The sequence below is a fragment of the Filicampus tigris genome, chromosome 6 (assembly GCF_054856515.1).
Source record: "Filicampus tigris isolate MCC_2025a chromosome 6, RoL_Ftig_1.0, whole genome shotgun sequence".
Classification (NCBI taxonomy): Eukaryota; Metazoa; Chordata; class Actinopteri; order Syngnathiformes; family Syngnathidae; genus Filicampus; species Filicampus tigris.
In genome coordinates this window covers 12,366,384-12,393,440 of record NC_141222.1, presented here as the reverse complement: position 1 = coordinate 12,393,440, position 27,057 = coordinate 12,366,384, and the positions used below count along the sequence as shown (strand labels likewise).

General features: G+C 38.7%; 2 protein-coding genes across 3 annotated transcripts; one reads left to right on the top strand and one right to left on the bottom strand.

The window, feature by feature from the left end:
• Positions 1-2,531: 2,531 nt before the first annotated feature.
• xpnpep1 (X-prolyl aminopeptidase (aminopeptidase P) 1, soluble) lies at positions 2,532-21,971 on the top strand. 2 transcript variants are annotated; one of them, XM_086034134.1, is made up of 20 exons: positions 2,532-2,696; positions 5,172-5,296; positions 5,581-5,648; positions 5,973-6,073; positions 8,825-8,917; positions 9,306-9,449; positions 11,995-12,090; positions 14,690-14,771; positions 15,772-15,982; positions 17,083-17,172; positions 17,304-17,354; positions 18,040-18,098; positions 18,846-18,923; positions 19,010-19,081; positions 19,147-19,207; positions 19,338-19,407; positions 20,957-21,130; positions 21,263-21,339; positions 21,444-21,542; positions 21,711-21,971. In XM_086034134.1, exons 2-20 carry the CDS (start codon positions 5,180-5,182, stop codon positions 21,828-21,830), a joined length of 1,863 nt encoding a protein of 620 aa, XP_085890260.1. In that variant the 5' UTR covers positions 2,532-2,696; positions 5,172-5,179; the 3' UTR covers positions 21,831-21,971. The 2 variants fall into 2 exon arrangements, with proteins under 2 accessions (XP_085890260.1, XP_085890261.1); XM_086034135.1 differs by lacking the exons at positions 2,532-2,696; positions 5,172-5,296 and adding an exon at positions 5,315-5,462.
• A 263-nt stretch (positions 21,972-22,234) lies between these two features.
• On the bottom strand, positions 22,235-24,746 carry LOC147145852 (uncharacterized). Its single transcript, XM_086033799.1, has 3 exons — positions 24,588-24,746; positions 23,346-23,442; positions 22,235-22,984 (listed from the first exon to the last, which is right to left on the bottom strand). The coding sequence occupies exons 1-3, from the start codon at positions 24,685-24,687 to the stop codon at positions 22,669-22,671; spliced, it is 513 nt and encodes a 170-aa protein (XP_085889925.1). The 5' UTR covers positions 24,688-24,746; the 3' UTR covers positions 22,235-22,668.
• Between the last annotated feature and the right edge of the window lie 2,311 nt (positions 24,747-27,057).

Sequence of the window (27,057 nt, the reverse complement as noted above, 5' to 3'; positions counted from 1 at the left end):
GAACTCTGGGCTCCACTAATCGACCCAAGTCGGCAGATCTCAAAGCCCAATTGGATTTGTATTCTATCAGCATGCTTGCTTTAATACAATAATAATGTAACCAAAACTCGTTTGGATGCTATTTTTATTGACAAACGACATTTCTTTTTAGTCACTGATACTGTAGTGGTACACATGCCTGAGTTGTGTGCGGGCAGCGTGGTATCGGTTCCCGGTCAGTGATGGTGTCTGTGTGTGTGCCCTGCAACTGGCTGGCGACTATTTCGGGGTGTAGTCTGCCTTTCGCCCATTGTCAGCTGGGATAGGCTCCAGCAGCTCCCCGCGACCCTTTTGGAAGATGACATGACATTTCTTTTTTCATCTGACAACCACAGGTACCCTTTAAACACTTGGCCTTATTTTTTCAAGTAGGCCTTTTATAGAAGAGCAGTGTATTTGCATAGCTTAGTAACTTTATAAGACACAAAAAGAACTCCGTCAGTGAACTGAACTGGAAAGAATTACTTTGTTTTTTGAAAACAATCATATGCAGTAATCGGGGAAAAAAGGATCGAAGCAGGGACATACTGGGCCAAAATTTGGCCCGGGAATTTGAAATAGGGAGGAACCCAGTGACACCTTCTCAATCCTCAAACTTCACCACACTACAACCAATTAGTGCAACACACAGTGCAACAAATCCATGGATTTCTTTACCTACAAAATACACAATATCCATGCAGCTCTCTCCCTCGCCAAGAGTTTTGTCCCAGTTATGACATAGCACCCATCAGCCTCACTTTTCCCCCAGAGTGCAGCAGGAGGTTGAAAAAAATAACCAGTAAAATCCAACCCATCCACATGCTCCCTCGGCCCTTCTGCTTAAAGCTCACTGTCACTCCATCAGTCAACTACCTGTAATAACAAACATCATTAAGTTCTCTTCAAACCAGAGACTATGTTCCAGTCAGCCTCAAAACATCTGTCATCAAGCACATCCTCAAAATAAACACTCTTGATCCTGAACCTCTGTCAAACTACAGACCCATTTGTAATCTACCCTTCATCTCCAAAACTCTTGAAAAAATTGTACTCATCCAACTCCTCAACCATCTTAAATCAAACAATCCATCTGAAAAATTGGTTTCACTAATACCTCATGGGAAGGGCTGAGTTGGTATCCCTGGGGGATGCTAAATTCTGTCCCCACGTATCTGTGGGGTCCCCCAGGGCACTGAACTCAGTCGGTATGCTTCCCCTTGGTCGTGTGATCAGTAGGCATGGAATACAATTCCATTGCTATGCTGACAAAACACCACCCTACCTCAAGGTTACACCCTCCTCCTCTGTCACACAGCTAGACTCCTGCCTGGAGGAGATAAAGAATTGCATGAGTGAAAACGTTTTACAGCTGAAAAGCTCCAAAATGGAAGTCATTCATATCAGCATCACTCACCAGCTCCGTTCGTCCTTTTTCCTCTCTCTTCGCTTTATTGGCCACATTTCCCTCTACCTTCTGTGACTAATTTGGGAGACAGGTTTGACCCCATCTTAGCTTTGACAATCTTTGCAAAACTTCCTTCTTTCAGCTCCGAAATATGACCAAATCTCTCTCCTGTCCTGCTGCAGAGAGGCTTATCCATGCCGTTGTCTGCTCCAGGTTGGACTACCGTAACACACTTCTCATCTGGATCCCTGGCAAGTAGTGCCTGCAAGGGCTCCAATACAGTATGTCCAAAAAAAAAAAAAAAAACATGGGCGACAGGACCTTTGAGGCTGTTTGTGGAACGCCCTCCTTGACCACCTCAGAGCTCCAGAGATGGTGGACGAATTTAAAAAAAAAAAAAAAAAAAAGACACTAATAATAATCTTTCTTTAAAACATTTTTTAAAATCCTGGCTGCACTGTTGACTGATTTTATTGATTTGCTCCTTTTGCTTTCCTTTGCTTTTATTGCTATTCTGTTGAATATTGCTTGTACTGTGCACTTGAGATTTTTCTCCGAATGTGAAGTGCATTATAAATAAAAAGTATAATTATTAATTTGTTATATCGTACAGTATATTATTAGTAGCAATAGGAGTAGAAATAGCAGTCTGGTTAAATTATGTGCTCTCATTACATTATTTATTTTAAGGAATGCTGTGTTCAATAATATACTCAAACATCATATTTGTTTTATGTTTGATGTCATGTTCCGTTTACTGCAATGTTATGAATATTTTGTCACTGTTGTAAAATTTCTCATTTACATGCGGACACTTTGCGTTGGTTGTATAATAGTTACGGTTGTGTGTGTGTGTTGGCAAGAAGAGCAGGTGGAATGATGAAGGAATAAAAGAGATGGTAGCATGAAGTGTTGTGTTGGTGCGTTGACAAAACAAATAAATATGGATGTCGAAGCTGCAAGCGCAACAAGTCGTATGAGTAGTATCAATTTAGGCATTATTTAGCACATAGCATAACAGCTAGTAATGCACATACTTTGTAAGGAGAAATATTAAAAGCTCGTTTATGAATGAAGACAAAAATAAAAAGGAGGCGAGGCTGCATCCTTCCGCCGCTACTGGAACAAACTGGAGTCACGTGATCGCCGACGTCACCAGCGAAATGGCTGCCTTCTGTTAGTAAACCAAACCCTTAAAGACTTGTTGTTGACATTTGGTTTTTGTTTGCCATTACACGCAAGAACCACGTCCACAAGGCGAAAATACCGGGTGTGTATTCGTTATTTTACGTACTGCATGTGGGGTTATCGTAAAGAGGAGCAGGAGTTCGGAGGGTGGCCCAAATGGAGTCATATGGCAGATGCGGTCTGGTTTCGAATGAACGACACGTTTGCTCATCCCACGCGTGTTACTTGAACTCACGCCTTTGTTCGTCATGTAACCGAAAGCAAACCTTAAACGCGCCGTGCTGGGGTTTTGAAACATCCCGATGACGTTCTTCTGTAGATTACGTTAAACTGAATTGTGTTGTTATTGTTGTTGTTGTTGTTGTTGTTGTTGTTGTACTACTGCTGGCCTTAAAATTCACTCACTCCGCCAAATCTAATTTCATTTTCAGAACGCATTAAGCTATTGTGTATGTTAGTAGTAGCCCACAAGCAAACAAAAGGATGAGTTATTACAAAAGATACGGGTTGCCAACTTATAAACGTCAATCGCATGCGTAGTGGTTAACCAATGGTAGCGCTCATTGATGTAGAATCCTGCAACGTGATTGGGTGACATCTGGCAGCTTTTCCGCATTGAATGGGCGTTCCTTATTGTGACCGAGCAGTGAACCTACTTTGTTATACAACATTCATTCATCCATCCATTATCCAAACTGCGTATCCTCAAACATTTTTTTTCCGGACCACAACATTCGGTACACTTTTATAAATCTCTGATCCATTGTATCAAAAATGTTGTTTAAATCCAGTGCATTATTGATGATTGATGTGGCAGTGGTTGGTATTTGTATGTCTTGGGCCATCGTTACATGTAATGTTATCGATTATTAAATCATCACACCTTATGCTTTTTATTAATCACGAGGTTATTACAGTACCTAAACACATAAACCTGTCCAATGGTACAGTATTACCATTAATTATATTGTCACATATTGTGGAATAGAAATATACATCAGAACCACTCCCATGATTTTTGCATGGAAAAGTTCATTAATTACAAACAAAAGTAAGGCAAAATAATTGCACGACAGGCATCATCGTGACCAAGTGAGTCTGTCTCACAGTCAAGAGTGGATTCCAATTTTCTTTTAAGACCTGTTTAGCATTTGGTTGTTGTCCCGTGATTGTTTAGATGTTCTCCAGTTACTCTGGCTTCCTCGACATTCTCAAAACATGCATTTGAGGACTGAATTGTTCATTTGTGTGAATAGTGGTTTGTCTGTATGCACCCTGTGAGTGACTGGCGACTAGTCAAGCGTGTTTTGTTTCCCAGCCTCTCACACAAACTCAGCAAGAAGATTCGAATTTACACTGCCCGGCTGGATTGGATCGTCAGCTATTTTGCATTTTGATGCAAAATCAGTGATTGGTTGTAATGTTCACTCCAAGGAAGTTCTGTGCTGCCATCGTTAATCAGTTTGTATCAGCATTTCCAGTACAGTCTGACTTTCTTTTTCTTTTTTTCCCCAATATTTTTAAATGATTTGGGTTTTTTTGGTCGGGTTCCCGTATCATAAAAGGAAATGGCACCATTTACTGGCAAGATCATTCAAATATATGTAAAATGACAACAAAATAACCATTGCATCATACTCTCTCGAACTGAGCCGTACCATTTCAAATCAAATCATAATGCCACTGATTTGAAACGAATCGAACTGTTCCACTTTTGAATCGAAATGTCCTTGAATCATTTTGCAGACCACGTATCAAAAAACGCATTGGATCGTCTTTTGTGGAGAGATGCAAACCCCTAGTATTTAGGTAACAACATATTTATTATTGTTTGCTGGAGTTTGCCCTACATCATTCTAAGAGGTGTTTGCACTAATTTGAATAAGTACAACAGAGAAGCAAAACATTGGACACACCTACAGTAAGTATGGTGCAGTACATAACCACAAAGTCCAACCACTATCCTCATTGCGGTCGCTGGTAACGGGAGCTTATCCGAGCTGACTTTGGGTGAGAGGCGGCTCCACTCGAGACTGGTCCACAATCAGTCACATGGTATATATAGACCAACAAGCATTCACACTTGCATTACAACTGAAGTACCTGAACAAAACCCACAAAAGCACAAGCAACAGAGATGTTTAAATGGGGGAAAAAATTAAAATGCACATTTTATAAAAACTGAATTATTGTTCTGGATCTGATAACATTGTGCTGCAAGTACCTAATGAAGTGTCTAGTGCATGTACTACTTTTAAGACACCTGTTGCTGAATCAGCATGTTACATGGGGTTAAAGATCGAGATGTGTTCTGTGAGCTCCACGTTAATAGACAGCCAGTTAGAGTGAGTCACTCCTCCAGTCCTCTGAATTCTTCATGTCGTCCCAAATGTCCGGTAATATCAATGCTCCAGGTTTTAAATGATACTGACCAAATCATTGCGTTTGTTTATTTTTGCTTGTATACTTTGCAAACATCCAGAGATGATTCATGTGAATGATGTGTTACTCTCTTCCAGTCGAATGAAGTAATTTTCTGCCATTATTGTCCATTCAGACAGCAACATGTCTCCAAAGATCACAGGAGATCTGCTCAGACATCTCCGCCAGGTGATGAAGAATTGTAAACATGTTTCTGAGCCTCTTCAAGCTTACATCATCCCCTCTGGTGATGCCCATCAGGTAAATCTTTTTTCCCTCTTTACAGGTGTGTCAGCTTTACTAGAAACTGTGTGTATTTACTCACAGTACCGCTGCTAGTGTGATTCTGCACCCATTATCTGCTTGGCTGACCTTTTAAATTGAATTGTAGCTTCTAACCTTCTCCTCTCCTTCTACAAGTCACGTTGTGAGTAGGACAAATCGACAAAGGTGGTACACGGGCTGAGGACCACTTTGCTCTGATTGTTAATGATGTGATCGACCCATTTTTTATGCTTGTACTGTATTGTCTCTGTGTCTTTAAGAGTGAATACATTGCACCATGTGACTGCAGGCGGGAGTTTATCTGTGGCTTCAACGGCTCAGCAGGTACCTGTTCTTGATGAGGGTTTTGATAGGGCGCTGTTTGTGGAAAGCTACAGGGACTTCCTGCCCTGCCTTGCAATGTTCATGTGCATCTGTTTCTTACAGTGATATTAAATTAAACTTTTTAGATTTAGAACCGCTGCCTCAATTTTGATGAACACTTAAGCCTGTTACGCTACTGTCTTTTAATGTTGTCGATTTTGTTGGTACTTGGAGAGCTAAGTATTTCTTGAGGTGATACTCGCTGTTTGAGAACCACTGTTGTAGAGACAATAATGAGCCTGTGGTTGTAGATTTTGAATCATGAGTGGGTGTTGTGATGTATAGGTACAGCCATCGTCACAGAGCAGTACGCCGCCATGTGGACTGATGGGCGTTATTTCCTTCAGGCCACCCAGCAGATGGACAATAACTGGACCCTCATGAAGATGGGTAATTTACAACCTCACGACTGCACTTATTAACACCCATTATTAGCATGTTAAAATTATTTAATTTAACAGCGATTTGGTTTGTATCATGATTTGCGGTTACTGATGTGATTCAAGGTCTATATGTGTTCATTTAGAACGATACAAATCCACGGTAAATGATTTAGTGAATTGTAATCGATTCATGCACTTTTTAGACAAAATATTCAACCAGTGGGACTGTGAAATGATTACCTGCATACTGAAAAGTGTAGGTGAAGTTTCCTAGGTTTCTTGTAAAGGAATCAGGTATGAATTATGGATATAATAGTCAAACACAACAATTAATTGCAAATGCAGTCACATTTTATTTGAATAAAGTGCAACAATCACTTCAGGTTGAATTTATAGGATGTTAACCTTTTCTGCGCTCATTTTTTAATATTCAGTGCATTCAACACCCCCAAAAAAGTACAACCAACATTTCAACAGTATTGTACGTGCTACATATGCTTTTGTTTTTCAACATGAAAATAATACAACATAAAAATAATACAATATTAAAGAGACCCTACATGAGCTTTGCTGAAATGACAAAAACCATCCTCTGGCTGCCCTAATACAATATCAAAACACTTTTTCGCGAAATTCCGCCTTGTTGTACAATTACAGGCCTACTGTTAGCCTAGCATTAAACGAGCGGATTTTGGTGGGCGTGGCCAAGCTCACTCTCCTGATTCTACGTGCTTCTGTTTACAAAATAAGTTGGTCTTGGCCAAGGCTCGCCTGTTCCACGTGCTTGTTTACTAGGGGTGTAACGGTACAAGTGGGTGTATTAATACGTTTCAGTATGGCATGTTCGGTTCGGTCCACTTGCGTTCGGTTCGGTCCACTTATTAGTGCGAGTTTACGCACGGGCTCTATTTACTGTTGTACGCGGGAGAGGAGGGCGGCGGCACTAAAGATGAGCCAGGACGCCAGAAGCCGTGATAAATCATAAATGCATGAGTAAATGGAATTATAATGGCATACGCAAAGAAGCCAGAGCTCGAAGGTCCCCGTACACTGCGGTCTGGGAATATTCTAGCTTTCCTGTTAAAATCGCTGTTGGGGAACTGTCCATGTATAAGTCCCAAAGTTGTGTGCCGATATTGGTACATGAGGTCGGCAGCTATGCTGTAGCTAGCACGTCTAACATAATAGCACTTAAAACGACATCATCCGACTTTGAATGTTTCTTAGACGAAGAAGCAAGCAGTATTTTTAGCCAAAAACAAAGTACAACAGCTCTCGACTTGTACTGCAGTGCGAATTAAATGTTTTTTCTTCTGTATTACGCATTTTATGGCTGGTGCGACTTGTACTCCGGAGCGACGTATAGTCCGAAAAATACGGTACTGTATTTCATTATAAAAATATTTTTTATACAGTTAGCAATAATTGTAACTGTTATTGTATGTATTTTTTTTTCATCACAATAAGTGTATATTATGTACTGTAATGACAACTTGTCTTTAACTTGAATACTTAGATGTTTCATAGGCTGTTGCTGCTGAGTGTTTAAAGATTTCAGTGTTTTAATAATTTGCCAAATTAAGAGATCTTTATTGTTAGTGTATTTTTTATTCTTGTTTAATTCCTTAGAATGTCACCTGAATGGTTCGCTTTTGTTTTTTTTGGTTTTTTTTCTAAAAAAAACCATGTACCTGTATACATGTCATCTTTTCAAAATAAACATATCTTTTTAAAAAATCCTTTTTTTTTGTACCGAAAATATACTGAACCGAAGTTTCCAAGAAATTCCGAAATGTAATTTAGCATACCGTTACACCCCTATTGTTTACACACTGAATCTTTCACATCCTTGCTTGTACACAAAGAAAAGCCGCCATGAATGACGACACTAATGCTGATGGCAGCGCAAGATCATGAAATACATTTGCAAAGAAGCGTCCGACCCCTGAGGGGAAAAGCCAAAAGGATAACAACAACAACAAGGATGGGAAAGAGACTTTGATAACATTAAATTACAAATAGCATCAGTTTATAACTGTAAAAAGTTGCACAACATGTTATTTACTCACATGCTTTGAGCTAGCATCGATGTTACATCAACCGGGCTGTTAGCTGCGAAGCTATCGACTCAAAGAAGGCCACAATATATCACATACTGAAGGAAATTACTCTTGAAAATAGACCCTTTTCGTTGATGTCATTTTAACCACAATGCTTAGTTTCTGGCCGCCATATTCACGCGGAAGAAAAACATGACGAGAATCCTTATCCATTGAAAGCGCTATCGGTCATCAGTCTGCTGATGCCTAGTTTCGAGAAAAAGGTCACTATTAGGACCAGTACATCGACACATTGGAGCCAGTCGTTCGAAGTTGATATGAGGAAAAACTGAAGTTGGTTGGAGGGAAAGATCCATATGTACTTCGAAACTCAGACTAGTCAAATAAAGCCATTTTTTTCAGCTATACAAAGTAGCTAGCTATATAAAATAGGTAGTGCGGGTATAGGTTTTTATAATTCTTTTACTGCTTAAAAAATCATTTACATTTTACATGATTTTCCTGGGTTACATTCACCACTTTCCAAAATATATATATTTTTACAGTGTAGCACATTGATGTAGTTGCATCATACTGTATGTGTTTAAATGAAAAAACACCACTTCCTATATCGATGAAAAGTATTGAAGCATTATTGAATTCATCAGCTATTAGCATAATAAGCCAAAATAATGTCCCTTTTTTTAATTGTCATACAGGACTGAAGGAGACGCCCTCTCAGGAGGACTGGCTGATAAGTGTCCTGCCAGAGAACTCCAAAGTGGGGGTCGACCCTTGGATCATTGCTGCAGGTATTTTGTAGTTTCATTTCACATTTCTAAATTCCCTGCATGAGACGCAACTCGCAGAAACGTGAATGCTTGTCATCATAGCAACAACAGAATCAAATTTTCAAGTGTTCACATGGTACTCTTGGTAGGGACAGTTTATAGCCATATACACATAGCAGCACACAAAGAAGTCATCTGATGGTGCTTTGCTGAAGTACTCTGGAAGCTTGAGTCTAAAACAAATAGTCCCAATTTTTATGTAGTAGCAATCAAAAACATTCATGCACTTCGTCATGCTATTTAATGAGGACTTGTGTCCAAACATTTGACTGTTGTTGTATTTTTACCTTTTACATTACCTGGATATGTTAAATGTGTTATTTTCCTTCTTGCCTGTGTTCCATGTCAGATCAGTGGAAAGCCATGTCCAAGGCGCTGACCAGTGCGGGCCACTCTCTCATAGGAGTGCAGGAAAACCTCATCGATGTGGTGTGGAGTCACCGTCCACTAAGACCTAGCACGCAGCTTCGGACGTTGGGATTGGACTACACGGGTCTGTACAACACGTATCAATCAATACACTGTTCTCCCGCTATTTGCAAGGAATAGGGACCAAGCCCTGATGCAAATAGCGAAAATCTGCCAGTAATATGGCCGTAGGGGAATGGCTATATGGCGTGTTCACAGGACTTGCCCAAAGTAACCATCACAAATGTACATTGTCTTAAGCATTCATAAAGTATGAATGAACTTTTTCGATTACAATAATTCGATGGATCTGATGGCGACATTTGATTTATGTTGTGCTTTTGTTATTAAGAGGTCATTTGGTATGTAAATGTTGAAGTGTAAATAATCACACTTGCCATCTCTAGTTTTTGAACATCTTTTGTGTGAGTGCAGTGAATTATGTAGAGTGATAATCATCAACAGTTTTTGCTGCTCATCAGGTCTGCTTACTGGTTCCTGAACACCCAGCCTTGGCAATCGAATGAAGAAATTTCCCATTCCGCTGGAACAATACCATGACGAAACTTTTCTATTCTGTCCTGTTTTCACTTGGGGGTTTTCATCTGGGAACTTCAATGAAGTTCATTCCCTGGTGTATGTTGTGAAAGTAAACTTCTCACAATGAATAGTCATTATCCACCGCTTAGAATAGTGCTAAATATGAATGCACATGCACACCGGAATAGAGCAATGCCCTGGGCACTGAGTCACCTGTGACCTTTCTCCTTGCTTGGCCTTCCTTATCTACGGAACTCTTAGCACACACACTAGTTGAATCCAGTTAAGACCGTGGAGTGGAGTCACACCATGTCACGTGGGCGATGCAAAATCTATGTGGGTACAGCTGAGGTTTAAAAACAAGCAACCATTTTGGATAGATTTGACCCTTTTCCGCATCTGGGAGAAAAAGTCTCCACGGCCACGTGTTAATCTTTTTGGTATCCATCAAATACTTCAATGAAAAATACACAGTCTTTAGTTAGTTACTCTAAGTATAAGCGCGCATTAAAGATAAGCGGAACGTTCCCTCACAACTTTTCAAATCTATCCCATTTAAGGATCATCCTCGACTGTTATTGGCGGCTACAAATGCTGATCATATTTTGCTTAACCAGAAAAGGGTGAACCAAATTGGGTATGATGTCACGGCATTATGTGCAAAAAGCCTATACTTTAAAATTAGACAAGGGTTTGGCCTGAGCACAAAAACAGTGAATAGCCAGGTGAGTTTTTCAGCAAATAACGTAGGATAGGTTTAAAAAGAATGGTAAATAGGTGAATTCCCAAGTAGAGAATTGCAAATATGGGGCACGGTATATCCTTGTCTTTTACTCTTTCCTTGCCAGTTGTTCTACAGTCACACGGGAGAAATCAGAAGCCAGTGCTCGATCTTTTAGCGATGTTAAACTAAAGTGAGTACTGCACAGCACTACTTTCGGATTCTTTGCAAAATAGATGTCTGGTTCTCAAAATGAAATACATATTACTCAAAATTACAACATGAACAAATAATGATTGGAATTAATAAAGATTATTGGTTAACACCTTTTAAGCAAGTTACATCTTCTGATGAGCTGATCATTTGAATCAGGTATGTTGGAGGAGGGAAACAAAAAAAAAAAAACATGTAGGATCGTGGCCCTTGAGGACCGGAGTTTGACAGCACGTCATCTCGCAGCAGCCAGTAAAAAAGCGCCACCAGTTGACGTCACTTGTAAGTGACGAACTTGCATGTTTGACTTTTCGCTCGAATGGCTCCCCTGATTATGTCATTAAACTTGGCCCAAAACGCAATGCTAGATATTAGGCAAGAGGTGCTTTCAATTTTGGTATAAATAAATACATATAAATATATAGAAATATAAAAAACATACCACACTGTGCAAATGGGTTCAATACTTCTCAACAGGAATTTAAGCTACAAATCCACTTTAGAAATTGGCAACTTGGCAAACAATGCATTCTAGCTTTATTGAATTAGGATGCATGCATGCATCTAACTTTAAAAGTGGTATTATGCATCACTTATTATGATTCAAGGTCTGTGGACTGTTATATAGTACCAGTATTTGATTTGTGGACGGATGTTTTTAAACAGTATTTTTTTTTTTTGTTCAATTTTTACTGCACAGTTCTTTCCATGGTGTTTTTTTTAAAACTGCACACAAGGAATACACATACACAAACTAAACTTAAACTGTTTTTGAAAAAATTAAAATAAAAACTAACAGAGCCGAAATAACTACATTTAAAAAAAAAAAAATCTCAAAATGAAATAAAAACAAACTAATGCAAATTCATAAACTATAATAAAAAAAAAGCAACAAATAAAAAAGCAAATAGTTGAATTTTTCCGCAAATAACAGAGGATAAATTCCAAAAGCAAATCTGTAAATGGGTGAATTTGCATGTAGTGAATTGCGATTCTGTGGCGCACACTACTGTGAACACTATACCCTTGTCTGACCTTTTACTTTTTGTTGTGTTTTTGTGTTCATTCTTGGAGTTGGATAAGCAGGATTTCCAATGAACGATTAGATTAGATCAAGACCATGTGATTACATGATTGACAGTATCTTCTCTTATAGGTATGTCATGGCAAGAAAAGATCACAGCACTCCGGGCAAAGATGACAGAACGAAAAACGTCCTGGTTCATTGCCACAGCTCTAGACGAGATAGCATGTAAGTATTTATGTCATTTCAATGGCCCGGGTGTTTTGTACATTAGATAGCAATGCAATTTTGTATAGATGTATATATGGCTGCAAGAGCATCCTTTAGTTGCAGTGTTGTATGAACAAGAGCAACCAGAGAGTTGAGACCTAGCCAAGGTCAATATGTGTGCCAAAGTGAAAGATGTGTTATGCCACCACTTATTTATACATATTATTAATTATATATATATACCCATAGATGGAATGTTTGTGTTTTAATTTGCTGCTATGAAAAAAGAAACACTTCACTTTAACTTATACAAGACATCTTTATTTATATAGCCTTTTCACAACAACTTTGAGAGCTGTTTGGTATCAGATGAAAGATATACATATTAGTGTATATATATATATATATATATATATATATATATATATATATATAATTTTTTATATATAAAGTTTAAAGTCACATAGCAACAAAATAATCCTGACGTGCAAAGATATTGCCAAATGGAATAGCAACCTTATTTTTGTGTAGCACCACTGAGAAGCTTTTCTTCTTAATGCATTGCCGAGCTATAGGATCTGGGCTCGGTATTGGCTAGGGCTGGTTGATATATTGTTATTTTATTGATGTGTAGGTATGAATAGTCACAATATTAATACTGGCAATTAAGAATGTATCAGTCAACTGTGTGGCCTTTGCACACTTGCACTGCTTGTACAATTCAGGCCAACAAACCACATAACTTCTTTTTTAAGATGATTGACAGCTAAAGCCACCCAGTGACAATCATGTGACGGAGAGCAGGAGAGAGGCACACACAACTCAAACGTACACACACGCAGCACACGCACAAGAAATACAATTCCGTTAAAGTGTAAGTCAACTCAAAAATGTTCTTTATAATAATATGTTCTATGCGCTTCCACTAGTCTAAACACGGCATTGTGATTAATATTGCATTTGTGAAATGTGAGTTAAGCAGCAAAATGTACCCATTTTTAGCCATCTCAGTGGGCGGCCATTTTATCAGTTACTGTCAACTCAAAATGACAACCAATCACGGCTCACCTGTTTTCTGAAGCTGGGCCATGATTGGTTGCTATCTGAGCTCCATGCAACTGTAACATCATTTTCAGTTGACAGCAACTGACAAAATGGCCAACCCTGAGATGGACAAAAACGGGTGGATTTTACTGCATAACTCATATTCCACAAACACAATATCTATCAGAATGCCGTGTTTACACTAGTGGGGCTGCATGGGGTTGACTTCCCCGTTAAAGCAGAGTTAACGTAGAATCTTAATAGATTTTTTTTTTCTGAGCTTATGTTGATGACTCTCAGTAAGTTCTAAGAAAAGACCTGCACATTCCACATCCTTTCAGATTGACATTTTACTTTTTCTAAACCAAATAAAATAAAAAGAAAATACTGAGCCCATAGCCAAACCATCATCATATCATTATGGGCATGAATATCAAGATATGAAATTTTGTCCATGTTGCCCAGCCCTATTATCAACAGATACTCAAAATCAAGTGACTATTTATCGGGCTCATCAAAAAACAGATATACATACATTTTGAAGTTTTTTTAAAAACATTTATTTATTTATTTATTTATTTATTTATTTTACTGTATGCATGCATCGTGTCATGGTGTACATCAAAAATATACTTGCAAACAGATCTTTAAAAAAAAATTATATGCACCTTAAGGTAACTGGAAGAAAATATGAATAATAGACTGTAATGAAAAATAACACAGAATGCATTTTTATTGCAAATAACAATATCCACTTGCAGTAACTGTATTTTGAAACAACAAAAGACAATTGTGATCAACTCTTGCCAGTATTGTCACATCTCTTGCATAAGTCAGCTTTGATACATGATCACGATCCAAGGACCCCGGGATGCACGGGCGTATCACTTCATGTCTATTTGAGCACCTTGTTGACCGTGCCTGAAGAGCTCTTAGTTCTGATTGTCTGCTTGAAAAATTCATGTTAATTACTGTGATTGTGATTGTCCTCAGTTTGTATTTGGACTAAATGGACATTTCAGTTGAAGCGGAATTGCTCAGGCATCTGCGGAGGATCACTGATTAAAAAAAACCCCCAAAAAACAGGCAATATCGTAGATTTGAATATTGCAAGAAACTCAATTTATTTCAGTAGCTCAATTCACAAAGTTATCTCATATATCACATACCTTACTTACACTAATGATTATAGCTTCCAGCAAATCTCAGGAATTAGAATATTCCATGAGAAACCATTAAAATGCATTTTATTAAAGAAATTAGGTAGGTATTTGCCTTTGTTTAATGAATTTATGTAACATGAGTTTTACTTTTTCAATCGAATTAGTCAATCAAATGAACATTTCCAATAATAATTTCATCCAATAAGATGCCAATGTATTAACTACATCTGTTTCAATTATACTCATTTTATCTCAAATGACTTAAGATGGACATAGCTAAATATATGTATATTACACACCACTTAATCATCATTCAGAAAATACAGTTCAAACCTTCATGTTTCTGGATAATTTATTGTTAAAAATGCCAATAATTCTGATGTTTATGGTGGTTTTCTTCTTTTGTCCAGGGCTTTTCAACCTCCGTGGCGCGGATATTGAGTATAACCCTGTCTTCTTTGCATATACCATTGTGGGGATCAACACAATACGGTTGGAATACATTCAATTCATTCATTTAATTTGTAGCAAAGCTTTATTGTGCGCAAAAGACAGGCTATAGTTTTATTTGGATTTCGTTCAAATGGTGTGTTTGTTACTGCAGTGATTCCCAACCGATGTGCCGTGGCACATTAATGTGAGAGAAGTCATGAGGTGCGTGTGTGTGGGAAAATTATCCCATTTCATTTAATTGGCCTGAAAATGATTATCTATTTGCAACAAATAATGTATCTTTGTTCATTTCCCTTTGCCAGTGACCTGTAGTGACTATTAGGGATGGGACGATGCACTTTTGTCCCGATCCGATACAGATCCCCACACTCGGGTTGCGATCCGATACGTATTGCGATAGTGCCATTTGACATTCATTCAAGTGTCACAATTGAAAAGTGCATAAACTGTTGCAATAACTGTTCCTGGCACACAGGAATGCAAGATAGAAAAAAAATGAAAACGATCAATAACGCCAACTCCAATCGCAAAGCTCAATTTTAAGGACTTCATATGTTCCAAAGCTAGATTATAGAACGTGCAAAACATAACACAACATAAGTATTCTGCCCTCGCTGAGCAGACTGAGTACAGTTTGGCAGATAGCGAACAGTCCCTCCAAAAGAGTCCAATGTTGCTGGTTTCAAGCCGTTTACATGCATGATGTAATTGGGATGCCCCGATCTAAACCGCAACGCTATGGATAATGTCACCACGTCACGCAAATAGACGTCATTTCCATTTGTACCTCCTTTTTAGATGCAAAATCTGCAAATTACACATGGCTCTAGTAAGAGTAGAGTCAATCGATACGCTCCCCATACCGCAAATATGAATTACATTTGCTTTCTGCTATTGATTTTATCTCCCCCGTTCATCTGTAGTTGTTCTACTTTGTTTTTGTTGCTGCTTTACCCCGACCACTAATGACTGTCTTACTTTGAGTGCGTGTGTTATCGAAAATATATGAACAAACAGTATTTTCAATCTTTTTTTCCAGGCTTTTTGTGGACATAAAGCGTCTAGAGGGCCCAGCACTAAGAGAGCATCTGCAGCTGGACACGCCCAGCAAGCCTGAGCTTCACATTCAGACGTTCCCATACGAATCGGTCTTCACCGAGCTGCAAGCTGTCTGCGCCACGCTTGGCCACAAGGACAAAGTGTGGATCTGTGACAAGGCCAGTTGTGCTCTCACGCAGGTCATCCCCCAGGTGAGAGTATGCACATATTGTATGTGCAAAAAGGGGGACGGGATGACTGTTTATTTTTTAAAGTTATATTGTATAGTATATTTTTCTATAGCTGAGGACGTCAGAAAAGCTGCATATTAGTTTCCATCAAGATTTTGTGTGGCATTAAGCAAAGACTTTCACTTGATAGCTGTCAACAGGCTCATTTTGATTTGCTTCGTGATGAGGGGTCAGATTACGAGCATTATCTTTTAATGAGCTTTAAGTTTGTGTGCACGTGAGAAAAAACACATTCCCAGACATCTCAGTTTCAGAGAACATACACTCACCGACTCTTAATCTTCTCGGCATAATCTAGTAGAAGGTGTTTGGGGGGGGAAATGGATGGAAACATGCAGATTTTCATTCATATCTTTTGTGACTAGCGATTCAAAGAGTAATAAAATGCCTTCAAAATCAATTTTACATTGGCATTGTCGGAGGAGTATTCATTTAACGACACTGCTTATATGAATGAGTACATTCCTTAATAATTCATTTGAAAATCTGTGTTTATTTTTGTGTGCACACAATGACAATTTTTTGGGTGCAAATAAAGACCGATTGTCATATATGTCATATATATAATTGGATGTTATTACAGTTAATTAGCTAAGTATATATTGAGCCTTTTATTAGATCATAAAAATGTCATTTCTTTTAGGTGAATGTAAAATACCGCAATAATATTGATATAATATTCAACAACACCTGTATCGCATATTGCGGTATTGTCGAGCGGGTCATTCAGTGACCCAAAGGTCGTTAGTTCAAATCCCAGCTCTGAATGACCTCTGTCCAAGTGTCCTTTGGTAAGACACTGAACATTGCCAAGTTGCCTCCAGGTTAGCATTATAAAAAAGAAACCGTTTTCAATTACCTTTCCTGGTTCAAAAAGAATAAATAGCATAAGGCAACCAAAATAGATAATGGCTGTCATTTTGAAGCATTGCACCACTGGAAACTGCAACCACAATGCTGAACTGTCTGGCACTGTCTTAATTGCCTCCACCCTTCTTTGTACTCTTAATTTTTGTTCATTGTTTTTAATCAGTGACTGTTTCCTTCTGGTGTTTATACAGGTCCACAGGTCTCCCATTCCCTATACCCCTCTCTGCCTCGCCAAGGCGGTAAAGAACACGACAGAGATTCAAGGCATGAAAACAGCCCATGTAAGATCCTCCAGATCATTTTTAATCCACATAAATGCATGCAAGCATTTACTGTACTGTATTAACATTTTCATAAACCGCGTCCATGACTTTATTCATGCATCCTAAGCGTTCTGTCATCTTCCTGGCAGATCAAGGATGCGGTCGCTCTTTGTGACCTCTTTGCTTGGTTGGAAAAAGAGGTAGAGTTTTATGTTTTTCCGCATTACTTCAATTATGTGGGGCTTTATTCATCAAGAAACATCAACTCTCTTGATTGCAAGGTTTACCCCTAACCTGTTGCTCAGTTCTGATTGGCTGCCCCCCCCTAAAAAAACATGCACATGTAAACCAAAAAAAAAAATCTTCTTGGCACGGTCTAATCAGTGCCATTTGATAATTTAAATGATCTGTATTTAAAATGTTTCATTTCTAATTTGAAAAGAAAATTGAAATGACAATGAAAAATTGTATACGTAGTTCTCGTTTCTTTTATTCTGGTTCAATCATGTGACTGTGCTTCAGATTACTCCTGAGCTTTTTTAAAAAGTCTCTACTCCACCCCTAGCTATTAGCTCTGCAACACTTTTAGGACTAAAGTTTATGAATAGCTTTTGTCTTTACAATGAGTAATTGTTATAATGGTTTAGGTATCCTCTGACTGACTGCAGTACTTTAAAAGTGTAATTGTGCCTGTGCCCTTTTAGAATTGTCATGCACGAGAGTTCTTTATGGATATGTGCCTAAATTTCTAACCATGCTGAGTTGGTTATATTGAAGTGAAATGGAAACTACTTACACATGTTAAGTACTTCCTTCTCTGTTTTGCGCCCCGGGGAAACGCTTTACTGAATTTTCTGTCATTTTGTCATGTTAATCGTATTATAGATTCCTAAAGGCACTGTAACAGAAATCTCAGCTGCTGACAAGGCTGAGGAACTACGCAGGTAATGCTTGTTCTTGAGTATTTTCAAACTTCAGGCAAGATCTTCAAGGTCAAATTCATGTCATACCTTACAAAGTTGTCTCTTCTGGAGTAACAGCTCCCTCTACTGGATGTAGAAAAACACCCATCTACCCATCCATCCATCCACCCATTATCTGTGCTACTTAAGCCTATGCACAGTTTAATACTTTTATTGCTGGCAAGGTCAGTCAATTCATGTTTAAGGATGTTAATTAAAAAAAAAGATCAAATGTAATAAGATCTAAGATTTCGTTTGGATCCAAGGCAACAATTGTAATCAAACCCTACATAAGAACCCCGAATTTCAACCTGATCTGCACAGTGAACAATCTGATACAGATTGGATGAAAGTTAGTGTGACATTAAATCTTGAACCTGGATATATATTGCACATTTTGTTTGAAGCTACCTTTTTCCAAAGGTAACCTTCTCGATAGATGTAATAAATAGTGCTGTCAAGAGATTTAAAAAAAAAAACGATTAATTAATGATGGATGGATTAAAGATTTAACATTGTTTTTTTTTTTTAATACTGTAGCCTATATGTAAAATATAATGTAATTATATTCTTGGCGGCAGCGCACCATGCCAGTGGTTCGCACGTCTGCCTCACAGTCCGGAGGTTCTGGGTTTGAATCTCAGCTCCAGCATCTCAGCTAATGACGGATGGATGGTTGAATGAATTCTTCAAAGCACCACAATTAAGATTCTGATTTGTCTTTTACAGCCAACAGAAACATTTTGTCGGTCTTAGTTTCCCTACAATCTCCAGTGTTGGGCCCAATGCAGCAATCATTCATTACAGGTCAGAAAAGCCACAGATGCATTTGGGTTTGTTTTGCTATTGTTTTGGGGCTTTTGTAATAGAAGTGACCTTTCGTCTCTTTGTAGGCCTCTGCCTGAGACCAACAGAACGCTCACCGTCAATGAAGTTTACCTCATCGATTCTGGAGCCCAGTACATGTAAAGTAATTGTTCACACGTAGCAACTTAATTGCTTGTGGTTTGACTTTTCTGCTCTTTGGCAGTGATGGTACCACAGACGTCACGCGCACCATGCACTTTGGAACCCCGTCTGCATATGAAAAGGTGAAATCAACTGCAGTAAACACTACTTTACGTGCCAGAACCTATTTTCAGTTTGAGCAGTGCTATAATTAGAGCAGTCAGTGTCATGCTGTTTTGCCTGAAATGACTCACTCTCTTTGTATTCTTCAAGGAATGCTTTACTTATGTACTAAAAGGACACATTGCCGTCAGTGCTGCGGTTTTCCCCAATGGAACCAAAGGTATAGCTTTAACTTAAGTTTGCATGACAACTTATTCAGCATGCGCAAAACAGATCATTCCCCTTGTGCGAGTGTGTGAGGTAATAATTATTGTAAAAAAGAAAAAAGAAAAGAATAGCCAGCCTGTGGATAAGAATAAGCACCTGTAGAAATATGAAACTATTACAATGTCTTTTGTTTTACACAAGATGGCGTCAAAAGCTACCAAATATGACCATATCAGATGTTTAGGTTTTGTTGGTTATATAACTATACAGTATATAGAATATACATTATAGTATACATGTATTCAAATTTCATCCAAGCGATTTGCTTAAAAAAACCAAAACCAAACCAACAAAATTCAGCCTTTGTGTTCAAACTACTGCTGTCAAGCGATTATATTTTTTAAACCAATTAATCGCAAAAAAAACTCCATAATTGAATGCAATTAATCACATTTTTCAACTACAATTTTTTACAAAGCTGGAACCGATATTAACTTGAGTAAAATCTTGGAATCAATAAAATAAAAGTATACTGTATTTTCATTCAAATACTGTTCTAATAGCTTTCTTTGATCCTGAATACGATTATTTTCCTGTAAAATACAACAGTTGAACGACCCAAAATGTACAACTAATATGGTATTTGAATTCCGCTTTGCAAAGTGTGCAAAATATTTTGTATTTCTCCAATGAGCCGTCGAGCAACTTTTTAAAGTAAAACTACGTAAAAGTCCGTCTTTGAGACGGTGACTCTCCTCTAAGATAGGCACAGTGAGCAGAGGTCAGCTGCAACAGGAAGTAAATAAAACAGAGTTATTTTTTTTTTGTGCGTTATAAATTTTAAATTAATCTCCATAGTTAATGCTTTAACTTTGAGAGCCCTAGCTCAACCCTCCATGTCATCAGCCCATAGTTATTGGTGCGTACACACGAAGTTCACCAATCTGTTTTCCAGTTTCGTCACATGACCTTCCACATAAGGCACATGGATCATTAAGTTATCACAACATACATGTATAGAACTAAAAAAAAACAATTTTTCCCGACCTGTGCATGTGTGCGTGTGTTTGTCACCCAATTGGTCACTCATCCATTTTTCTCTTTTTTTTTGCTTTGACCTGCGAGCGCAAACTTGATAGGAGCATTGTATGCTTGCCGTAAATTCAGCTCACTTAAAGGGGAAGTCAACCCAAACATATTTTTTTCAAGAATACTGTATGTTCTATGCAGCCCCATTAGTTGAAACAAGGCATTCTGGCAAATATTGCGTTTGTGGAATAAGAGTTAATCCGCCCCTTTTTGGACATCTCTGGGGGCGTCCATTGTCACTTCTGTCGACATCACAGTTACTCAGGGCTCAGGTAAAGACCAACCACAGCTCACCTGTTTTCTGAAGCTGTGCCACGATTGGTCGTTATCTGAGCATCTGTGATGTTATTTTCAGTCAACAGAAGTGACAAAATGGCCGCCCCCTGAGATGGCTAAAAACGTGTGGATTTTGTTGCTTTGCTCATTTTCCACAAATGCAATATTAATCAGAATGCCTTGTTTCAACTGTCCAGGCCACCTGCTGGACTCGTTTGCGCGAGCCGCCTTGTGGGAGTCGGGCCTCGACTACCTGCATGGTACAGGTCACGGCGTTGGCTGCTTTCTTAATGTTCACGAGGGGCCCTGCGGCATCAGCTACAAGACCTTCGCCGATGAACCTCTTGAGGCCGGCATGATAGTCAGCGATGGTATGGATCGACACACTAAAACCAAATCAGTAACCACCCTAGCACAACTTCTTTTTGATGTAGTTTTTAAAAATTGTTTTAATTGCAGTGGTAATAATTATTTGTAATCATTTTTTCTTGTTACATTTGTAGAACCAGGGTATTATGAAGATGGAGCTTTTGGTATCCGACTTGAAAATGTAGTTCTTGTTGTACCAACTAAGCCCAAGGTAAGACTTTAAACTGAAGGAAACTAAGTTCTTCAACGATTTGTATGAGAGCATTATTCATTCATTATTTAAACTATGACACTGTGTTCTTTGGTCTGCTCTAGTACAATTACAGAAATAGAGGCAGCTTGACGTTTGAGCCCTTGACTCTGGTTCCCATCCAAGTCAAGATGATGAACACAGAGCTGCTCACCCAGAAGGAGGTAAACATCACCCACCATGTCCAACACTATTTCAAACTTATACTTCTCAAAAGCCAGACAAATTGTTTCGCAGGTAGAAGAGTTCTTATTTTACTAAAGAATCGTCCTGGCGTGTACCAAATGAGTTAAAAAAGCTAAAGAGTGTTTGCGTGCCCTTGTGTGTGGCAGCTGGACTGGGTGAACGCGTACCACAGGACGTGCCGAGAGGTGGTGGGGGCGGAGCTGGAGCGCCAAGGCAGAAAGGAGGCGCTTGAGTGGCTCGTCCGAGAGACCCAACCCATCGTGTGAGGGACCGCTCTGGCCGGATGTACTGTGGCATCCAGTGCTGTGCAGTGATCATTGTTTGCACGTGTCTCATCCTCCTTCATGTTGCTTCTTTTTTAACATGACATCCTATCAAGAGTTTTATTAAAGATCAGTGAAAATGAATCAATGTTTTATTTGTCTTCCATAAATGACCTTCTGAGCACAAACTATAATGTAGCTCAGCCAGACCATCACTTCTGTCTTGGTAAGTTTGGAATACGGTGTTAGTTACAAAAAAATAAAAAATACATACAGTTTAAATAAATACCCCCTGTGCAAACGTGTTTATGTGGCTGCCGGTGTAGTTATATTTTACTGAGCAGTACAGTTAATGCAGAAATCTGATCCCTTTTGTACTTTGAGAAAAATGATAGTGCATGATAACACATGCTTCAATTTTATTTACATTCACCACATGTACAACCAAATCAGTGTGCCATGTAAATGTAGACTATAGACAATATACTGTACATATTCAATTATTGTGCTGCATGTGTACGTCCTATGATCCAATCCATCCATGAGCAGTACATGAGAACAATACTGCAACTATTTGAATGGGGTACAGAGTTAGTATTGCTCCATTGAATGAAAAACTGAAACTCAAACAGCACATCTGACCTTTGACTGGTGTTGGACAAGCTCAATCTTCATGGCTGTTATAACAACGATGAAATTACGGTATTGCGAAACCTTTGCAGAGAGTCAAAAATACAACAATGTTTTCACAGCTGTCATTTTTATCACTGAGACAAGTACAATTGTAAAATTGACTCACGCTATTACACGTATAAGAATGTGATGTGGCGTCACCCCACATCTAAAGCTGCATGTAAAAAATCGGTGGGTCCAGGACGACTCCACTGTTGGGGTCCTGTGCGTATTCCTCAATGGACGGAAGTGGTGGTAGTGTGATTTGTCTAGCTGTGTCCTCTTCATCCTCCTTGGCACCCACAGGCAGCGGATTACTATAGATGTAGTAGATTCTGGAGTTGTCTTTAGCTGCCTCTGCTCTCCGAAAAAATGCCAGCGGGTTGATGAAACTAGTTGACCTCTTCACCGCCCTGACTGCAACCGGGTCCACCGGCTCCCCCTGGCTCACTGCACTCTCATACACTTGGGCTCTTTTTGATTGCCTGGAAAAAAAAAGGGTCACTAATCATAATGATGATGTGTGCTAATATCAACAAAAATGGAAATGCAGTAGCTCAATCAGTACTCAGTACTTTATAGAGTGGTGGTGCTTGGGCTCAGAAGAAACCCGTTAGATTTTTGTTAGGATCTGGATAAAGGCGCACATAAATGAATTGTTTGAGTCACTGTGGCATCAGTGGAATATGGCATGAACTACAAAACAGATGGACTAAGAGACAACTGTGCTTGACCATTGTTCATCCTTGACTGAGTGACATTCTGGTTGCATATGATATGATCATGAAATCGTGGCTGACGATTAATGGTGCTCCACATGAACTGTAATGTATGTGTGTGTATCACCTGCTGCGGTTGTAACACACACTGATGCAGTAGACGGCGGTGATGATGAGGATGCACAAGGCCAAGGCAATGATGACTATGTCAAAGACTTTGACCTCTGGGATGGAGAAAACACAAGGATGTTGGTGTGTGTGCGTGTGTGTTGTATCCGAACATCGAAATTGCTCACGATTCTAGAGAACGTAGATGAATAATTTAGATATTTGATGAACTCAAAGCTATTGCAAGCCATCTGGGCGTTTATTCATTACCCACAAGATCCATCTTAAAATCCATATCCTACTTTGCACTCGGTCCTCACTAATAAGACCATTTTGCGCACTATTAAAATGACTAGTGTGCACTACGACTGTGTCTTACCTATAATGTTTTTTTTCCCTCTACGAGTGCTGCTTTTTGTCTAGGTACGGGTACACAATTAAAATTGACTAGTATACTACTACTAATAAGTTACTATAAGCCCAACTAAATAACCATGTGTCAGATATTAGTTACTTTTTTTCCCTCAAGGATATGGAATCAATGCTCAAACGGCATTATGAAAAAAAAATTAGGCCTACTAGTAAGACTAGTAAGACGCAGTCGTTCTACGAAAGAGCTGAATTGTTTCAATAATGAGGACAAAGAATGCACTAGAACATGAACCTAAAGTTGGATTTCTTGCATATTGAATAAATGTTCGAATCAAATAAATTTCAGTTTTAAGAATGTACCGAATGTAAAGCACGATTTTACTGGACCCAGGTTCAGCTCCATGGTCCATTCAAATATAAAGATCTGGATCAGCAGTCATTGCCGGGCTGCAGGCACTAGGTGGCCCCCAAGGTCCACATGAGAGCCCGAGGGCCTGTTCTAAATATAGCTCACAAGCGATACAATACGTCTTTATTTTTATAGCACTTTCATAACAGATGTGACATCGTCATTTCCTATAGATGTTATATATAAATGTGATCATTTGAAAATGCAAAAACTTGCAGAGCAGTATCAATGTTGCATGTTGATATCAATCCTACTCTGTTATAATGTCGACAATTATTGTGAGGAATCATTAACAGTGGCTACATACAGATGGGAATAAAATGCAAATAAAATTAAAAGTAATGTGAGCAAATTTGTTATTTCACAAGTGCACATCAAATGAGCAGCCCCTCACATTAATCTGAACCCAAGAAGTAGTTCTCAATGTGAATAAAGGTGCGTGAGCCCTGGTCTACATTGTATAAAAGAGGTTTAACAGACCAAAAACTGCTGTTTTCATCTCCTCATCATGCAGATCCAAAGTTGCGTTGAGATGAAGGCTGTGAGCTGTCATCACTCGCTCCTCTTGTGCTCCACTCATGTTGCTAGCAAACGAGCAAGGCTGAATTTCAAGCTTCTGCCATAGGATTCAATAGCAGCTCGGGCCATGTGACTCAAATGGCTTGAATCGGTTGCCGTGGAGACGCCCCCTCTTTTTGTCACCCCTCATTTCAACTCTCTGTTCTCTCTCTGCTCCCCTTCATGTTTACTGCTCATTATTCCGCTGGAGCGCTTTGTTTAGAGGGGGACGATGAAGGGAGAAAGTTGCAGTCTTTCAAACTGCTTGTGATTTGTGCAGGCTCTCAGCTTGCAGAGAAAAGTCCGGAAATAGTGTGAGAGTTCGCTCTTTTAGTAATGTTTCGACTTTCTTACTGTCACATAAGTCAGTAAATCAAAAGAAACGAGCTACAGTATTTTCTTGCATCTATGTCCCCATCTAATTTATTGAGCTTCTGAGCCCAATTGAAAGCATTCCTTTTAGAGGGGAACCCGAACAGGCCTCTGCAGATATTTGCTTCCAAAAAAGTTGCTAGAGCCAAATCAGTCCAATGAAAAACAAAGGCAGCATTCTCCCTTTCCTTATGCTTCAATTCATCCTGCATCACAATGTCATTTATCATATAATTAGTTGAGCATCTAAAAGAGTGATCTGGATAAGCTGTGGAGGTCCTGTGTGTGTATATATTCAGGTACTAATCTCCAATTAGAATACCATGGAAAACTTCATGGATTTTGATACATTTTTTCAAATGAAAAAAATGAAACTCATCGATTCACCACAAGGAGTAAAATATTTGATGGGTCTACTTTTTTTATATATATATATTGATAATTTACATCTTACAGCTTACAGCTGTTTTATTTTTAATTTAGAAATGTTAATGTGTGTTTAATGAGTATGTAAAATAAGGAATATGAATTGAATTGATCAACAATGATCAATACAATTTGTAATAGTTGTTTAATTGTCTATATGTGTCTTGCTTGACCATGGTGACCAATCCAGGGTGCCTCTCGCCCAAAGTCAGCAGTGACGGGCTCCAGCCTACGCATGCGAGAAGCGCTGTATCAAACAGATGGGCAGAATAATAATTATATTCAATTTAAAATAACACCATTATAGTTGTTGGAGGGGAAAAAGTAAAACATTGACTTTAATTAGTATTCTCTAGTCAAACCATTGCACCGAATATTTGGGTGAAATTTAATTTTTTCAATTAAATCATAATGAAGGGCACAATGTGTCATACTTTTCTTTTGAATTACATTTCTGCATATGCGTGTCATACCAAAACGGTATATTATGTCAGTATATTGTTTTGTGAAATAAGTGTTAATACTACACAAGGAATTTCTGTTATCGTATCCGGTTTTGATACTGCAGGACTGCATTCTTCATGACCAACTATGATTTCTTTGTAAATTTTGTGAAGTCAACTTTCAAACTCATTTTAGGCTGGCTGCTCCAAGATAGTCGTTGCGACTTGCGAGCAAGACTGCACTTCACTAAATGCGCACTAGATGTCAGGCTTTTACTTTTGTCTCTCCTGCGTTATGTTGACGCATCTGGTAGTCGAGGCTTGACTGACTTTAGCGTTCCTGTTTTTCAGGACAGCATCAAGTCTGGAAAAACAAAGGCAGAAGATGAATAAATGATGAAGTAGTGTCACCCAGTCCATGAAATATCTCTGACAGCCTCACAAACGTTTTCAATCCTGGTTTGATTTTCACATCAAGCCTGTCACTATAAAAGGCAGAGCTTCAGTTTTGAAGTGCACGTGGATGCTATTATGATTTAAGATGGTGTGGTTTATTTCACTACTATGTGATTGGGACTGGGATTATTACATTTATTCTAGTGGCTACTCAGTTGGAGGGGTTCCAGGTAAGACACCGCTTACCATCCATCATTCATTTTAGCTGTGTGTTGTCAATAAAAAGATGGGATGGGGTTTTCGGGAGTAGCTGACCCACTTGGTTTGTGAATATCAGCAAAGAAAAAAAAAAGTGTGTCTCAATTTTCCTTTGACATAAAGGAAAAACCCAAATATTTGGACTGAAAATCCCACACAAGTGAAATGAAGCATCTACTTGGCTTTGTCAAATTTACTGAGATTATTTCCAGTACAAATAGACAACATTGATAGCTAGCACCTTTATGCTTTTCATCCTTTCAGAAATAAATGGGGGATATTGCATTCATTTTACAGTAAGAAACTAGTGGACCACTGAAGTGAAATGGCACATGCCAGATACACTGCATTTGTAATCATTACAAAGCATTAAGATTGAGAGTATTCTACTCAAACAGGAGCAAATGTTAGTTTAATAAAGGAACCACTATGACTGTGCTGGAAATTTAAAACACATGGTGGATTAAATACACGGCATTAATTTTCCTCAACAATTG